General features: G+C 35.9%; 3 protein-coding genes across 3 annotated transcripts; 1 reads left to right on the top strand and 2 right to left on the bottom strand.

The window, feature by feature from the left end:
- Nucleotides 1–938: 938 nt before the first annotated feature.
- On the bottom strand, nt 939–10,345 carry LOC110851828 (1-phosphatidylinositol 4,5-bisphosphate phosphodiesterase gamma-1). Its single transcript, XM_022099740.2, has 25 exons — nt 9,954–10,345; nt 9,841–9,889; nt 9,471–9,693; nt 9,233–9,329; nt 8,859–9,035; nt 8,649–8,765; nt 8,402–8,557; nt 8,166–8,281; nt 8,057–8,070; nt 7,741–7,824; nt 7,551–7,677; nt 7,449–7,479; nt 7,356–7,382; nt 7,137–7,228; nt 6,948–7,024; nt 6,565–6,810; nt 6,131–6,302; nt 5,926–5,994; nt 5,239–5,800; nt 4,411–4,939; nt 4,215–4,267; nt 3,708–3,874; nt 3,549–3,636; nt 3,140–3,332; nt 939–2,586 (listed from the first exon to the last, which is right to left on the bottom strand). The coding sequence occupies exons 1-25, from the start codon at nt 9,993–9,995 to the stop codon at nt 2,411–2,413; spliced, it is 3,684 nt and encodes a 1,227-aa protein (XP_021955432.1). The 5' UTR covers nt 9,996–10,345; the 3' UTR covers nt 939–2,410.
- Nucleotides 10,346–10,458: 113 nt separating this feature from the next.
- LOC110852787 (retinol dehydrogenase 13) lies at nt 10,459–13,333 on the bottom strand. The gene is made up of 10 exons (XM_022100906.2): nt 13,192–13,333; nt 13,035–13,095; nt 12,313–12,508; nt 11,960–12,208; nt 11,800–11,880; nt 11,606–11,731; nt 11,287–11,385; nt 11,137–11,216; nt 10,981–11,070; nt 10,459–10,893 (listed from the first exon to the last, which is right to left on the bottom strand). The coding sequence occupies exons 3-10, from the start codon at nt 12,461–12,463 to the stop codon at nt 10,786–10,788; spliced, it is 984 nt and encodes a 327-aa protein (XP_021956598.1). The 5' UTR covers nt 12,464–12,508; nt 13,035–13,095; nt 13,192–13,333; the 3' UTR covers nt 10,459–10,785.
- A 34-nt stretch (nt 13,334–13,367) lies between these two features.
- Nucleotides 13,368–15,437, top strand: LOC110852786 (RCC1 domain-containing protein 1). Its single transcript, XM_022100905.2, has 3 exons — nt 13,368–13,722; nt 13,793–14,127; nt 14,189–15,437. The coding sequence occupies exon 3, from the start codon at nt 14,290–14,292 to the stop codon at nt 15,352–15,354; it is 1,065 nt and encodes a 354-aa protein (XP_021956597.1). The 5' UTR covers nt 13,368–13,722; nt 13,793–14,127; nt 14,189–14,289; the 3' UTR covers nt 15,355–15,437.
- The last annotated feature ends 2 nt before the right edge of the window (nt 15,438–15,439 follow it).

Here is a 15,439-nt window from a genome sequence, read left to right as displayed (position 1 = left end):
TTGATTCTGTTCCTCTACTAATTGTGTGCGTACTTCATACAACAACGCGTCCAATTTCAAGACACCTTTGATCTTGTTCTAGGTATTGTTAATTCCTTTCACCTGATACTTGAAACTTGAGCTCAACGTGATTAAATTCTGCTTCCTGAAGATGCAAGATTTTATGCAAAGCACCATTGCATTGCATGTACATAAGTATGTATGCATGTATAACATGTGGATTTTGCTAGCCAGTTAAAAATAAGATGCTGGTTTAGGCCACTTTTTATCAAGGATGAGACCGATAAGAGCACCAATACTATTACGTGAATAGCTACAATGATTCGCTGAGCGGAAGCGAGGGACAGAGGGACAATGTCCCCAAGGTTATTCAATGTCCCCATGTTATATAAACCCCTCCCTCCCCTATCCTTGGATATTAATGTCCCCACGGCTTCCACGGCCACTGATCACAACAGAATGATAAGAGTGGGCGGTTGTCGCACTTAGCACGTGTCATAATTGCGTCGTGGGTGTTGAAGTTGCCCAGCTCTTTCAAAGCATTTTTGCCTAAATGTTGATTTCTTCAAAAATAGAATTCTTATTGTTACATCCCGGCCTTTCTAGGTCCAATTAATTTATCATAATCAATTTTCGTGTAGAACTCTGATCAACTTAAAAAAAGACTGCACAGAAGTGAAAGTTCAGCGACATAAAAGTCGCTTTGTTTTACCTTGGCGTTACCATTTTCTGAGCCGGATGGAGGATTTCACAGAGTTTAGTTCACATTCAATCAGACTTAAAAAAGGATTGACGTTAACACACAACTTGCAATAGTGCTCCATGCTGAGATGGTGACGTTCGTCCATATTCATCCCAAGCTATACTTATGTAAATATAAATATATTTAATACATGCTCACTTTTCCAACAAACATTTAAAAATGCAGACAACCCGTGTCGGTAAATAAAATATCTGCGAAGCAGCTTTTATTCGTTTCTGCTTGTACATAGTTGGTTACATTTGTTTCTCACACATTTTCTTGTTTACAGTTAAAAACTTACAACAAAACTTTCTAAAACAATATATACGGTTAAAACTTTTATGATCAAGGGAATAGTAGTAACAAGAGCACGTTTATAATAATATATTATTTATGTATTATCAGTACTTTGTTACATTGCCTTCTTTTAAAAAGTTTTGATTGATTTGATTGACCCGAACAGCTTTATTTCATGCAAGCGTTTTAAAAAACATGATAAGTTTGATCTTATAATAAGTTAATTTTACAAGGTTCTCACAAGTTGATTGCCTTTTAGTGTGAATGATTATTGAGGAGTGCACAAAGAAAAATAAGTTGCACAGCACTAACTACTGCTGTAAGTTACTTACACATTTCGGCTGGAAAGATACAAGAACACAGACTTTGGAATTAGATTGGAATAAAATTACATGGTTAAAATTTGTCAGGTAGCGATGATTACAATAAAAATTGAGTAAGTAGGTAAAAATTTAGTTTACTTTCAGTAAACCATAAAATTGTCATTATGTGAATAGATGACGATTTTAGAATAAAAACAAGTGTTAAATCCTGTCACAGAACATTTACAACTAAGAAATACTTTTGTTTTGTCTCACTGTTTGTTTTATCAGCAATTACAACCATCCACATACGCACCCACCTACCCGTTTCGCACATAAAATATTATACTATACATACATCCCATTTATTGAGTATCGGGCCTTGCTTACAATGAGAAAGCATGCATTCATGTATTATACATACATAAAGCACAAATAAAAATAACATTTTTTTATGTGCCGAATTGCGTTAAAAATCTAATTCCTTTCCACAAACTGCGCACATTTGCCTAATTCTTTACTTAATTCTGTAACATGATTTTTATATGATGTAACATACATATCTGAACCGAATTCCATCACACATGGGGAGAAAGAATTGGTTCATGATTCGATCCGACATTGCTATTACATAGATGAATGCATCGACTCTATAATATAAACCACGTTGCGTGTTTGCGACAGTTTAATAACACGTCGTCATCGTCATTCCTACCCCCTACTACTCAAAGTACTATCTTAAAACTAGTGGACGAAGAAAATGAAAATAGCAAATACAAACATTTAATAAATTCTACTTATATAGCTGCGACTTCGATTCAGTATATTTCGAACGGGAAAAGGAACCTTGAACTAACCAATCACAAAAACTAACAACCCACATCTCTGCGTCATTTAAATGTTTGGATGCATTACGTACGTATCTAGATAATCGATGACTTAGTAATCAATTGTGAATATCGTGATATAGTAATTCTCTAGTCTCAACAGACTTTGAATTTGTGGGTTGGGCATTATATAAACAAGTCTACCAAAATACTAATAATAATTCAAATCATTGGGAGTAGTGTTAAAAAGGGCTCACAGCCGGCTTTACGGAGTAACGCACAAGTAGAGAGCTCAGTTCCAAGTCTTCTCCGAACCCGTTTTGGAGAGGAATACTTCTGTAACCCTCCCTCAAGCATTTCAAGGGATAACAAGCTTGTCCAATAAAATTAGGGTCACCAAACATGTCCTCATCATACACTGCAAAAAGTTTAAATTTTAGAGAAACGTAAGTTTTGCAAATATTTTGATACATAGTTTATTCACGCCACGGTCAAGTGTACACGTTACAGACACAGTTCGTGCTGTTAATAACACTAGGGAGTCGGAAAATTTGAATTTTTGAAATTATATCTGTACAGTATAACATTTTTTGACGAAAGTCTTAATTTCTGTGCAATATCAGCTACACATTGGGCACTAAAATAATTTATTTTCTACCAGAAAAAGGTTACCAATTCAAATAAACATTTCTGTGACATTTTTGTGGAAAATGTTTGTTCGGGTTTGAGAGCCTGTGGCATAAAAAATCACAACTCAACGAACAACGGGATTATCGACCTGGATTTGACTTGAATGTAGAAGGAGTAGCGTATGCAGATATACATAGGACTAGTTCTGACTCCATTACACATATTGTTTTAAACGGAACCTAATAATAATATTCAGAGCTCTTACTCCTCTCTCTAAATTACCCAAATTCGTCTCATCTGTGTCATCATGTTTCAAGCAATATTGATGGGATTAAACTCACCTACAAATCTTATCATCACCAAATCGGGGCACACTATTTCAAAGTCAAAAGTCTCATTCCAGTACGGATTGAGTCCATTGTCTGGAAAGGTTTTAGTTTTCCTGGCCTCTGAAGAGTTTCCAATTACCTCAATTTCAACGAAAGGACTCACAATTCCTCTGCCAGATTTGGAGAGATGTCGTGCACCAAGAACCTAATAAGAATAAAATTAACAAAAAATAGTTATTTGCTAGTAGGATAAGCTATGAGGTTTATTACAACCGTATATATGCATAAATTCTTTTTAGTAACAAACTTTGTATGAAGATTATGTATCAGCAGCATTAATTTAAAAATGCTTTTGATCTCAATTACTATAATTTCAACTAATCCTCAATACTATTATAGTAATCGTAAGTTAAGTACTAACCACGATGGTGATGACAATATTTTCAAATGGCGAAACTATCATGGAGTCCTCATCAGATTGAAACATAAACTCTGGTCTTAAAACGTAGCTGCAATTGGAATAAGATTAGGTTAGGTCACTACCAATAAAATTTGCACAGAACAAACAAAATACACTCACCCACATCTTCCATTTTGTCGGAATTTTCCATGGTTCAATTGCATAGCTTTGTCTGGGGTTTGATAATTCAGCGCAACCATTTGGCAACCCGAATTCCACAGAGGAACAGGATTGTAGTTGGAGGAGTCCAGTCGTTGTCCTTTGGGATATACGCGACTGAACTGGACCTATAATTAGTATAAAATAACACAATTAATAAACAACAAGAACGGTTCACCTCCACCGTGCCACCGTCATCATTGTGCATATCATGATTATGATGGTATCTACCATCATGTAACTTTTAGGCCTGCATACAAATATATTTTTGTATGTACGACTAGAAATATTCCAGCGTGTCACCTCATTTTCATATTTTGACACATTAGAGAGAGACATAGTCTACTCAACGTGGAATGGCCGAAAATGAGCATAGTGAAATTTATGCAACTGAGGTGATCCGGAACAATAATTTTAGAGTATGTGGTGTTGGCGTTAAGTTATCGTGAAAATACAAGATCAACATACTTGATGGTACCAAATGAAGAAGGAATTCTCAGAAGCGCACATCCATTTTTCAGCTGAAATCAAATAATAATAAAAAATGTAGGTAATATTTATGTGATATGTGATCATTCTGTGACTATTATTACTGTTATTAATGTTACTTTTAGGGTCACATTTTAAATAATATGATTCTCTACAAAAAGCATTACTTTCTAACCTGCAGTTTCGGGAAAGCTGTACATCTCATAAAACACTCTTCCTTTCGCTCGGACACGTTCTAAATTAAATTTGTTAACGCTGCAACAGTAAACAATTAGACTGGACAACTCCTTTGCTATCCGGTTAATCCTTTCAATCCTTTTATTCTTGTTTTCTCGGTCACTTGCACTTGCACTCACTTCTCGGATTGCTTCAACCCATTCCTTGGCTTCTGGTTCACATTTCAAACCAAGGAGGATGGATGGAACTGATGTAGAGCTGTTCCCGACGCCTACGGAGGTTCCTCCAGCAAATATTTTGATAACATACTGGATCGAATCGCAGGATGTATTTTTAAGAAGTTCTACGTAAGCCCCCAGTGTCATTTCAACTGATCCTTTTTGTAGAGAACCCAATGGAGTTTGTTCATCTTCATCATCTGGCTCTATTTCCTCCACATAGTTCGAAGGGAACCATCCGTTTAGTGACTGCTCACTTATCAAACCGTTCTCTGTCATTAATACTCCTCTCCACCATCCCTCATGCTCCTGGAAAGTTACAAACGAATAGAATTTCACTTTTAACTTTTTAATCTATTAGCGATTCCGTATTTCTTCCATAAACTAATACTCGAAACTTCAAATTTCTATTTAAATAATAATCAAATAATGGTCGACAGAGTATAGAATTTCATTTTTACATGCTATTTTTGCAGGTTTTTGAATATCTTATAAACTTTGCAAAGGTAAAAATGAGATAATTTGTTTCAGGGCATTTAAATAATGGAAATATACTACACGCTTCAGAGTATGACAGGATGATAAATATTTGGTATTTGTTTTGTTACCTTTGACACATTTGTGATTAATTCTCCCTTGCGAAAGGATAATTCATCGGCACGACGGGCTTCGTAGTCATATAGCGTACGCACTCTGACGTTATTATTATCTGAACAAATTACATTTGTGTCCAAGTAGTCTGTATGAGTGTAGACATCATCATCTGTACTATTCCCCAAAGTCTTGACCAACTCCTGATTGACCGCTTGTGTTAGCTTAACTTTTTGATAAAATGGATATTTCGAATAGTGAGAAATCAAATCTGCTAGTGTTTCAAACTTGTTAATGCCCACAGTGAAAAGCCGTCCCTCTTCTTTAATCACACAATGCTTGATCTTCTTTTGAACTCGAAATGAAATAGCAAACCTGGCGTCTTCATGAGAAATGGTACGAACCATAAATGCACCGTCCACAGGCACTCGTCGCAATAATTCTTCTGCTCCATTTCTATCAATGTTAGCATGAAACCAAGGCTTCCCCTCGTGGCTCTGAGGCTGCGGTACTGCTTCGGTGAGGCGTACTTGAAATTCAAGTCCACGAATAGGGTTCCCTCGATAATTTGTTATCAAGCTGTAAGCAATTAGATAAAATAATAATAAACTAGACAAAGTACACGAAATTATGTATTACTACAGGTTATTCAAATCTCTCCGTCATCCCGCACATATGAGTATACATTTGCATTTACAACTTACCTGTATAAACTATCAAATGTTAACGAGTCCACTAGATAATACTTAACTTGTCCCCATTCATATTTCGAACTGCAAATACAAGTTCATTCTGTCAATAAACCTTGTGAAATAGTCGACTTGCGACCAGCTAGACAGAGTCCATTGGAACATGAGAATTTTATTCACTATAGATTTATAAAACTAATTTTTATAGATAAGAACTCACTGAATGTGGCAGTGATGCACTTTATTCGATTTGTAGAATGAAATGGTGTAATCACCAACAAAGTTTTCACTCTCACGCACTAGGAAAGTTCCATCTCCATAATCAGTCGCATACTTTTCAACAAGTTCATTGGCTGCACCTCTTCCTCCTCGTAATCGGCCGTGAAACCACCCTAAATTTAATTAATTATTTATATTATTTAGTTACGTAAATATAGTATTTCGCTGTATAAAATACAAAATGGTCCATCGTAAAAATTATCGAGTTGCTATCCTGCCGTTTCATCTTTGCTTTGTCACTGTGAATGTATATGAAATGTACTCTCCGAAAAACGACATTTTTTTTTGATATTCGATGATTTCACGATTGACCCTTTTTGCATTGTATACGATAATAAATTGCTTCGAAGAATACAAAGCATTTTGTTTCGCTACCTTCACTAAAATGCAGTTCGTCTTCATTCTTCTTACTTCTCTTGGCGGTACCAACAACAGAAGGGTCATCTTGATCACTGGCTTCTTCAATGCTTGCTGTATCGTCATTAATATCTTGATCTGTTGTCATTTCTGTGTACGACAGCTGCGTATAAGTAAGAACAAAGAAATGTGGTATCCAGTCCAGCCCAAGATCGTCTTTCAAATACATTACTCCATTTTTTATTGTGTTGGATAAATCAATATCTTTGGAAAAAACAAAACAGTAATCAATCAATCAGATGCTTAAGATAGAATAACAAATTGGACACGACGTATCCAATTTGATATTCAATGATTTGATCCGTATCCGATACGAATCAGTAAATGTGGAAAAAATTTACCTTTGGAAAACTCTTCAGGTTGCCTCGTCGTGCTTGCAACTTCTTCTAAGGTTCCATTTTCAGGCAATTTCTTGTGTCTATATTATTAAATACACAACGGTTATTTTTCGTAGAAGATTCGCTTCCTTTTACTAAAACAAACTTTCAAGCACAACAATGAATTTTATGCACTGTCGGCAATAATCTTACTTCAAAATGATTCGACGTTTGAGTTGCTCTGGCGAAGGCAGCTGTATTTCATTCTTATCGAGGAACTGCGTCACCAACATATCTCCAAATATCTGTAATGACAATAGTAGTAATTGCAATGAGTTCAATATATAAAAGAAACATTCGAAATTTCTTAAACAATTCTTTAGCTTGTGATACAAAATAGTATTAGTCAATTTATAATTGTTTTTCACAAACTTCTTGGAATTTTTGCGCCATCTTCCTCTGCAATCAAAGTAATGCAAATGGGGTTCAAGTTTTTTTTAATCTTAAAATACCAACTCGTCGTACCTGCTGTGGCAAAGTGCAATGGTCTTCAATACTGCGGAATAATACAAGTTTATTGAAGACAACCTAGTACGGAATGGTCCTAGTAATAATTAATTACCGTACCTTAGAATCACAGGATACTCTGAACTAATAAAGGCTTGATCTCGAATTGCTTTCAGCACGTCTATAAATTTAATTTTTGTAGTGAGTGTGTGTCCATGAAAAATAATTGGCATCGAATCTGGTCCATCTGCGGATTAAATTACTTGACAGTTTGAATTTAGAATTGAGTACTACCGTATGAGAAAGTTACCCCAACAATCCAGCTCGATACAGCGACATCCTTGCAGTAAACAACGAACATAGGCCTCAACAGAGGATTCCGAACTAAATTGATCTGGTGTAAAGGCAAAAAGTTTGATTGAAAAGAGTATAAAAATGCTGGATTGTTTGCTTTAGGAAACACATCTGAAATGTTCGTTATCTCATACAGTATGTATATGTCGAAAAATTTATGCTAACACAATATTTTACATTTGAATATGCGTTTAAAAAAAGCCACAAACAAACAATTTCCTAGATAAACCTTGAGTAAAGTAGGCAAGAAAAGATAAAACATGTGAACTTACCTCCAGTAAGGTATCTGGATATGGTTATAAAAGTAGATTATTTGCCACAATTAAGAAGACATGGATGATCTCAAAGATGTGCTGAATAAATATTTATTTATCAACTTACGTATTGTGTGAGGATGCAATCCAATAGTGGGAAAGTGGACGTGTCATATCTTGATGAATGACAGAGTATTTGCTGTCCCAAATCTCATTCTGTTTCGAATATAAGTAGTCCACAAACTAATATTGCAAACAAATAATACTAGTTTAGTAAACAAGCTAAACATGTTTCTATTCTTATTTTTAATAGGTTATACTCTGAAAAAGTCACATTATTTATTTTACATTATATGTACTTACCTCTGACACTGTAAGATGTGGCTGTTTCACGTCCCTCAGTGGATCCTGTAGATACTCCCTTATGACGCCGCACACATCCACTTTGCTTTCTTTCTGCTCAACTTCGAGTAGAAGACGAAACTCGTCGAAACTAACAATCTCACCATCTTTGGAATACTGCATGGAATTTTATTTTCTGAATCAATTATCCGTTTTCTAATCTTCAATTTTTTGTAATACTTGATCATGATTGGGGATTAAATATTACCTGTGACAAGTAATCATTGAAGGGTGCCTTGTCAAATACCAAAGTGTCATGAAACAAAGTTGCAAAATCGTCAAATCCGAGCTCTCCCGTCTTTCTCGTATCCACAGATTGAAATAGCTTCATGAGAACAAATTACAAATTTACCACCACACTTATAACGGTAAATTACGTATTAATTGATGTTGCAGTACACGAAATATACATGCTTACCTCCCTTAATCGAGTCGTACTCATCTTACAATTCACTTTTGGAAGAAAGGTTTTTAACTCCTTCAATGTAATATTCCCCCGTGCATTCTCCATCCCATAAAACTCTTTTCTCAACCACATATTAAGTTGAAGAGGGTATGGGGTCTTGTTATTGTCTGCGATTAAAAAGTTGAGTCCCTGTAATTAAAAATCACATGAGTAATTAAAATTGTACAACTAGTAATTCATGTACATGGAATATTCAAAGAAATCTAACAACTTTTTAGTTAATAGGAAAAGACGAGTCACAATTCAGAGACAATTATAATTATTATCCAGTACACCCTAGCTGGGATTTGCAATGCATTATTGGAAAATATAGAAATCTAACACACCTTGATCCACAGTTCTGCTTCCTTCTCTGAGAGAGCTGCAATACTTAGCGTTCTTAATCGAAACTCTGAACCGTAGAAAATTACGAAACATTTAGAACTGCAACAAAAGAATAAAAATGGTGGTCAATAATATGACAGATGTCGTGAATGTTTTTTTAGGTTGTTTTCAAAGCCATCTTGAAACTTCGAAATCTAACCTCCTCCCTCCCACATAGTTTCAAGGAGTAGCTCGTAATACCTGTCGTGCCGTTTTGAGTCATCTGGCCATTTGTCGAAATCTTTCGAGTTTTTTCCCAGACGGAGTAGTTTGATTTCTCGAATGTCGACGGTGCCCTCGCATAGGACGCGGAGGTTGTTCGTCACGGGCCCCCCTGCTCCGTTCCCAGCTCCATTTCCACCATTATTGTTTGGGCGCTGCCAAATTACTTGTTTTGTCTCCCGTCGAACAGCAAGTGTCCGACCTAGAGCAGAATATTCAGATCAGAAGTTCTGATTCAGAACAAACCTTCATGTACAATTAATTAAGCAGTATTCTAGACGAATCAGATTCACGTAGAATACTATACATAAGTTCATTATATCATTATACTGTAGAACAAAAGACTTACGTTCAGCCCTTTTGCGGAAGAAAAATTTGGTCACGACGGTGCCACGTTCCTAAGATATCCAATACTGAGATTGCAGTTAAGATTAAAAAATCAAAAACATTGTACATCGTTACCAGTTGGTTGATGACGAGTTCTTGCTCCGGGATGAAGTTCATTTTCTTACGGTATTCCAGCAGAGTTTGCTTTCAAAATCTTAACTAGTCCTGGAAGATTGAATGCTATGCATAATACGTGCAAATTATCTGGTTTCCGATTTTGACAGTTCAGTATTCGTTGGTAGAGATGCTCTCTCAAGCAGGCGTAGAGGTTGGGTGGCACAATGGGTGCAAAGGCAATCGTGGAGGTCAGGTCATGGCTACTTGCTAAGGGGACATTTGTGGGTGGGGGTGGTTGGAGATGAAAGTACCAACAACTTTGTTCTTAATCCTACTAAACCTAAACCTAAAATCTAACTTGATCCCAGAGCTAAAAAGTATTTGTGCAATCGACTGTCAGACTTGCCGCTGTGCACAATCGTCTCACCAATCATATAAAATGTACAAAAAAGTAATGTTTCATGTATTTGTTGGCATAAAACTTCATGAAATTAAATAATGGGTGCGACCCATTTGATAAGAATAAAGTACAATTTTTATCACTTTATTATTGGACACCTGGTTATACTGGGGAATGAATGGTTATAATTTTTAATTGTATTTCTGTAATTTTAATGTTATAAATTAGCAGAAAAAGCGCAAAAAACAACTTATGAGAAAACATTTTGCTTCTGATCTACATAAAACACAATTAGTTCGAAGTGTAGATTCCTATAATTTAAAAATGCAGGTAATTGGAATGTGATTTCAGTGCACACAAAATAGTAATAATTATAGAACTGCAAAAATAAATCCAATTAATATTTGTGTAAAGCTAAACGACGAGCAGACTACGAGACACGTTACTTCGCTAATTCAAGTGATATTCTTCTGGAGCCAACTTTACAATCTGTGCACTACGCTCCCAAAGTCGTTGTGCTAGGTCTTTGTCTTCAGCCAATTTTGATGGAGTGGAAATCTGTGGAAATGATAAAGAATAAGAGAAGTAATATTTTCTGTTTCAAAAACGTAATTTAAAATAATTAAATCGATTGATTAATAGTACTTTGCAATCTGTCCAATACAATCCACTCTTCCCTTCTACATCTTCAGAGACGCAGAGATGAACTGATGGCTGTGCTCCTTCATAAGGCGTCTACAATTTAAGAAAGTACATATTTATACACTGCAAATAAGAATAGTATTCCTAAAAATTGTCTACCTTGAAAAAGAATTGCGACACCATAATCATGTATTTGAAAGCTTTTCTAGCATGCCGAAATATAGCTGTCTGAACTCCTCCTGGATATTTGAATAAAATTGAAGCGTTAAATCAGAATTCTATTTATCAAGTTCAAGAGTAATCATTAACCTGGATTCACAGCATTGGCAAGAATTCCGTTCAATCCTGCTGCCTGTAGTCGACGAGAAAGTTCTTTCATGAATAGAATGTTGGCTAATTTTGTTCTGGCTGCAAAAATAGAAATTATTTTATTAAGAAATAGAAACATATTTTCAATCATATGTAGAGTATAATATAATCTTTGGTCGACGAATGCGAGAACCCAATTCGTGGTAACTCTGAACATATCTGAATGTGCATTGAATTTTCCGTACGGTAAGTGTATTTAAAATCGACACTGTTTTTTGGGTAGTTAAAATTCAGGATTATCTACTGCTCTTATACTTACCGTATAACAATTTTGGTTCCCATTTCTTTTCTGAATTAAGATTGTCGAGGTCCAATTCTTTTGTCCATTTGTGAGCCAATGACGAGACACTAATAATTCTGCCTTGCTTTCCTTTTTTCATTAATCCTATTTTACATGTAATCAGTAATTCAGTAACAAAGAAATATTATCATGAGTAAGTGTGCTGTGCTAACCGAGAAGCATATTCGTCATTAGGAATGGACCAAAGTGATTTGTAGTGAAATGTAGTTCCATGCCGTCACTGTCCACAGTTCCTATTTAAATGTTTACGATTGAACATATTAAACATTTTATTTTGAATGAATAAAATAAAACAAAAATTCAGATTCGTACGTCGTAATCCAGCAACCCCGGCGTTATTAACAATTATATCCAGGCGACTTTCTTCCTTCAATATGTCCCTGCAGAACTCTCGCACAGATTGCAAAGAGCTGAGATCAAGTTTCTTTGCAACTGCCTGTCTATTTCCAGTTGTACTTCGGATTTTTGCAGCAGCTTTTTCAGCAGTATCCATACTTCTACAAGCCAATATCACTTTAGCTCCACGTCGAGCAAGTTCCTTGGCAGTTTCATATCCGATTCCTAATTTTTGTGAGAGACAATGGATAGTACCAAAAATTTTAATTGTTTGTGTGCGTACAAAGCACTAAAGCAGAATGAATAAGTACATATGCACAAATACTAACCACTGTTGGCTCCGGTAATAATTGCAACTTGTCCATCAATCCTCCGCTTGCTTTTGCATACACCAGCCACCATTTTGAAATAAAGTTTGACTAAACCAATTCCCAGAACAATCAAACCCACTCCATATCCAATAATTGTTAAAACACCCATCTTGCAGTTTTGGTAGGTGAATACAAGATGAATTTGCTTCCTTTCCTACAAAAAGCCAAAAAATTTATAGCATACATTGAGGTATTCGAGAGAAATGATATTTCATTTCTAATAAATATGCATAATGGAAAAGTCTTAAAAGTAATCCTCGACGCACGAATTCTCACGATGAGACTATGATTATGAAATTCCCCAATTTCAGTTAATTTCATTAAAGACTAGGTCCACTGCAAGATCCTGATTCTCACTATATGAATGAAAGGGTGATCACGAAACTATCCCACGCTCAGTATTATACATACCTATTATACTCAACAAGATTATATTGCACCCATTAACTATATCACCTAGTGGGTGCGAAAGATAGTTCGAGTATTAAGAATCAAGGTCAAGTTAAACTAACCCATTTATATTTGACTTATTTAACTAATTTGTGATTTAACAAACTCTTAGCTAATCCAGTATATGTGGTTTCCAGAATATTTTTTGGAAACAATTCAAACACAACTCAAAGTAGACAAAAGCATTGATACCTAAAGTGTTTAATTGCAACAACCCGTTTTAAGGTTACCTTAATAAGATGACGATGACTCTGCGCAAACGGTTGTGCACCCAGTTACTTGTGCACACTTCTACATAAATCAATAAATTGCTCGTTATAATTTATCTGTAATTTTGGCTCCACCGAAGAGAAAATAACTTCTCCCGAACGATGGGAAATCACTCACCTCACCAACCAAAATATCGTCCGATTCTCAGTCCATGAGTCCACCAGAGAATATAACCGAACTGACCAACAGCACAGCCAGCTACTTGCAAATAACCGGTTTAAGTACTTAGCAATTCATTCACTTCATGATATGCATTTTGTGATGGTCAAACTGCGGTATATGGGATATTATGCCATCTGATATGCGTTGGTGGTGGTGAATCCAAGAATTGTACACTTCGCCCCACCGTCAAACACAAACTTCTTCTCTCTCACTCGCTCCCTCACTTTCTCCAAATTTTACTACTTTCACTTCACTCAAAAGTGTGAAGTGGCAAGTCAACTCAAACTAGAGTTCAAATGACCAACTGCCAACTAATGCTAAAATGATGCAGTGTTGATTAACTTTCTAAAGGAGAAAAATTGCTATTGGTAATTATAAACGAAAAGTCTTGAAATAAGTACAAAGTATTAGAAAATTAAGACAGAAGTTCTAAGCTAGAACTTTTTAAATCTTCTGCTAGTGAAAGTTTGAAGCTTACAAGAATACGTAAGTTGTTTCTCAAGAAAATACTTTAATGAGTTGCATTTTGCATGCGTACATTTGTTATACGTTACAGATTGGATTATCGCCTCTAGTACAACAATTAATATGTCCACTGGAACGGGTCCTTCACCATCAAATACGTCAAATACGAACTCGACCCCCACTCCGTCGACGTCAACAAGATCTCGTCTTCTTCTGTCGACTTCACCCCCGACTTCATCTGCAGCTTCAACTTCGATAACAAGTACTCCAAAAGCCAGTAGCCAGTTTTCAACTATTGACGAAAAACTCTTTTCTAAATATTCGAATACACTCGTCTCTGAAAGTAATCGACGTAAAGCTGACGCTCTGGACCATTTGAAGCGTTTGGCTGAGTTACGAAAAGAGACAGAATTCTTGGATCACACGGTTAGAAAGCTATTTATTATGCTTATTGATTAGACAATTCATTTTGTTCTATTTTTAACAGGACTGGATGTACGAACCTGTAGAAAAATTGCTTGGAAAATAATTCGTAGTGCCGTTCAAAATAAATTGTGACAATACATGCATATGCTATAATATACTACGATGACTGTGTACTTTGCTGGATTAGACTTTCACAATTGCGTGGTCCCGTCTTCGGAAGGAAATTCATCTGAAATGTTATATCCTCTTCCTGTAAATATTGGTTGTAATTTGAAAAACACTCGTATGAGAGTTGATCTAATTGTTTTTCAAAAAGTAGGAAACGTTTATTCTTGGTTTGCCAAAGGGGATGGTTTCCCACAAGAATGTGAACTGTTAAGATTCGACTTAAAGATATCCCAGGTTTGTCTCGCAGCAAATATGTTGATTGGCTTCAGTGAGAAGACCAATTCTTTGTATAAAATAGATTTTAGTTTAAATTATAACTCAGAGTTTTTCTCCTGGAACCTCAAACAAGTACAACTTCCAGATACTCTATTTCAAGTCAAACAAATCGCCACTAATGATAAATCCGTATTTGTGTTGGATGACTGCAGCAATATTTTCGAAGTTGCTGCTGAAACTCTCATTCTGAAATGGCGACTAGATGGTGAAATAGAAATACAAAAGCTTTCTTGTGGCTTTGGCCATTTTACTGCACTAACTGACACTGGAGCTGTTTACTCTTGGGGTTCTGGTGGGCGACGAGAACTTGGTCATTTTGATCATGATCACGTCATGGTCAATTGTGAAGAACCGAAACGAATTCAATTTTTTGACGACCTCCCCTGCATAGTGAAAGATATTTCTTGTGGTGGTTGGCACACCCTTGCTCTTACGTCTGATGGGGACATATATTCTTGGGGTTGGAATGTATCTGGACAATTGGGAATCGATTCTCACCGTGGGGAAAATCAGGTTTCCTCATTCGTAGGTGGAGTACCTTACCCGGTTGATCTTGGATCTGCGACTGACCCTGTTGCCTATATCGCTAGTGGTGCAAGACATTCTCTGGCCCTACTGAAAAGTGGAAAATGCTATTCTTTTGGTCTCAACTCACACGGTCAGTTAGGCGATGGCACTTTTGACAACAAGTCCGAGCCAGTACAAGTTAAGTTTGTCGATGAATCAACGAAGGTTGTCAGAATTGAATGTGGGCGTTGGTCTAGTTTTTTATATTGTGAATAAGTATTGTAATAAGTCAAAGCTTTGTGAATAATATATTTTTTAATTAAATTGCATTTTCTCATGAATGATTTTCTATGATAAAATC

This window comes from Folsomia candida, unplaced genomic scaffold (genome assembly GCF_002217175.1).
Source record: "Folsomia candida strain VU population unplaced genomic scaffold, ASM221717v1 Fcan01_Sc007, whole genome shotgun sequence".
Classification (NCBI taxonomy): domain Eukaryota; kingdom Metazoa; phylum Arthropoda; class Collembola; order Entomobryomorpha; family Isotomidae; genus Folsomia; species Folsomia candida.
Note: the sequence above shows the minus strand (reverse complement) of the source record. Positions and strands in the feature narration are given on the sequence as shown.

Bases quoted from the DNA above. Each gene is read 5' to 3' on its own strand.
- LOC110851828 (XM_022099740.2), bottom strand. From the start codon at position 9,995: ATGAACTTCATCCCGGAGCAAGAACTCGTCATCAACCAACTG. The intron at 9,694-9,840 runs GTAAGTCTTTTG...ATTCTGCTCTAG, and splicing joins CTTCCGCAAAAGGGCTGAAC to GTCGGACACTTGCTGTTCGA. The intron at 4,940-5,238 runs GTAACAAAACAA...GTAACTTTCCAG, and splicing joins TAATCACAAATGTGTCAAAG to GAGCATGAGGGATGGTGGAG.
- LOC110852787 (XM_022100906.2), bottom strand. From the start codon at position 12,463: ATGGGTGTTTTAACAATTATTGGATATGGAGTGGGTTTGATTGTTCTG. The intron at 11,386-11,605 runs GTAAGTATAAGA...CTATTTTTGCAG, and splicing joins GGAACCAAAATTGTTATACG to CCAGAACAAAATTAGCCAAC. The intron at 10,894-10,980 runs GTACTATTAATC...TCATTTCCACAG, and splicing joins TGTATTGGACAGATTGCAAA to ATTTCCACTCCATCAAAATT.
- LOC110852786 (XM_022100905.2), top strand. From the start codon at position 14,290: ATGACTGTGTACTTTGCTGGATTAGACTTTCACAATTGCGTGGTCCCG.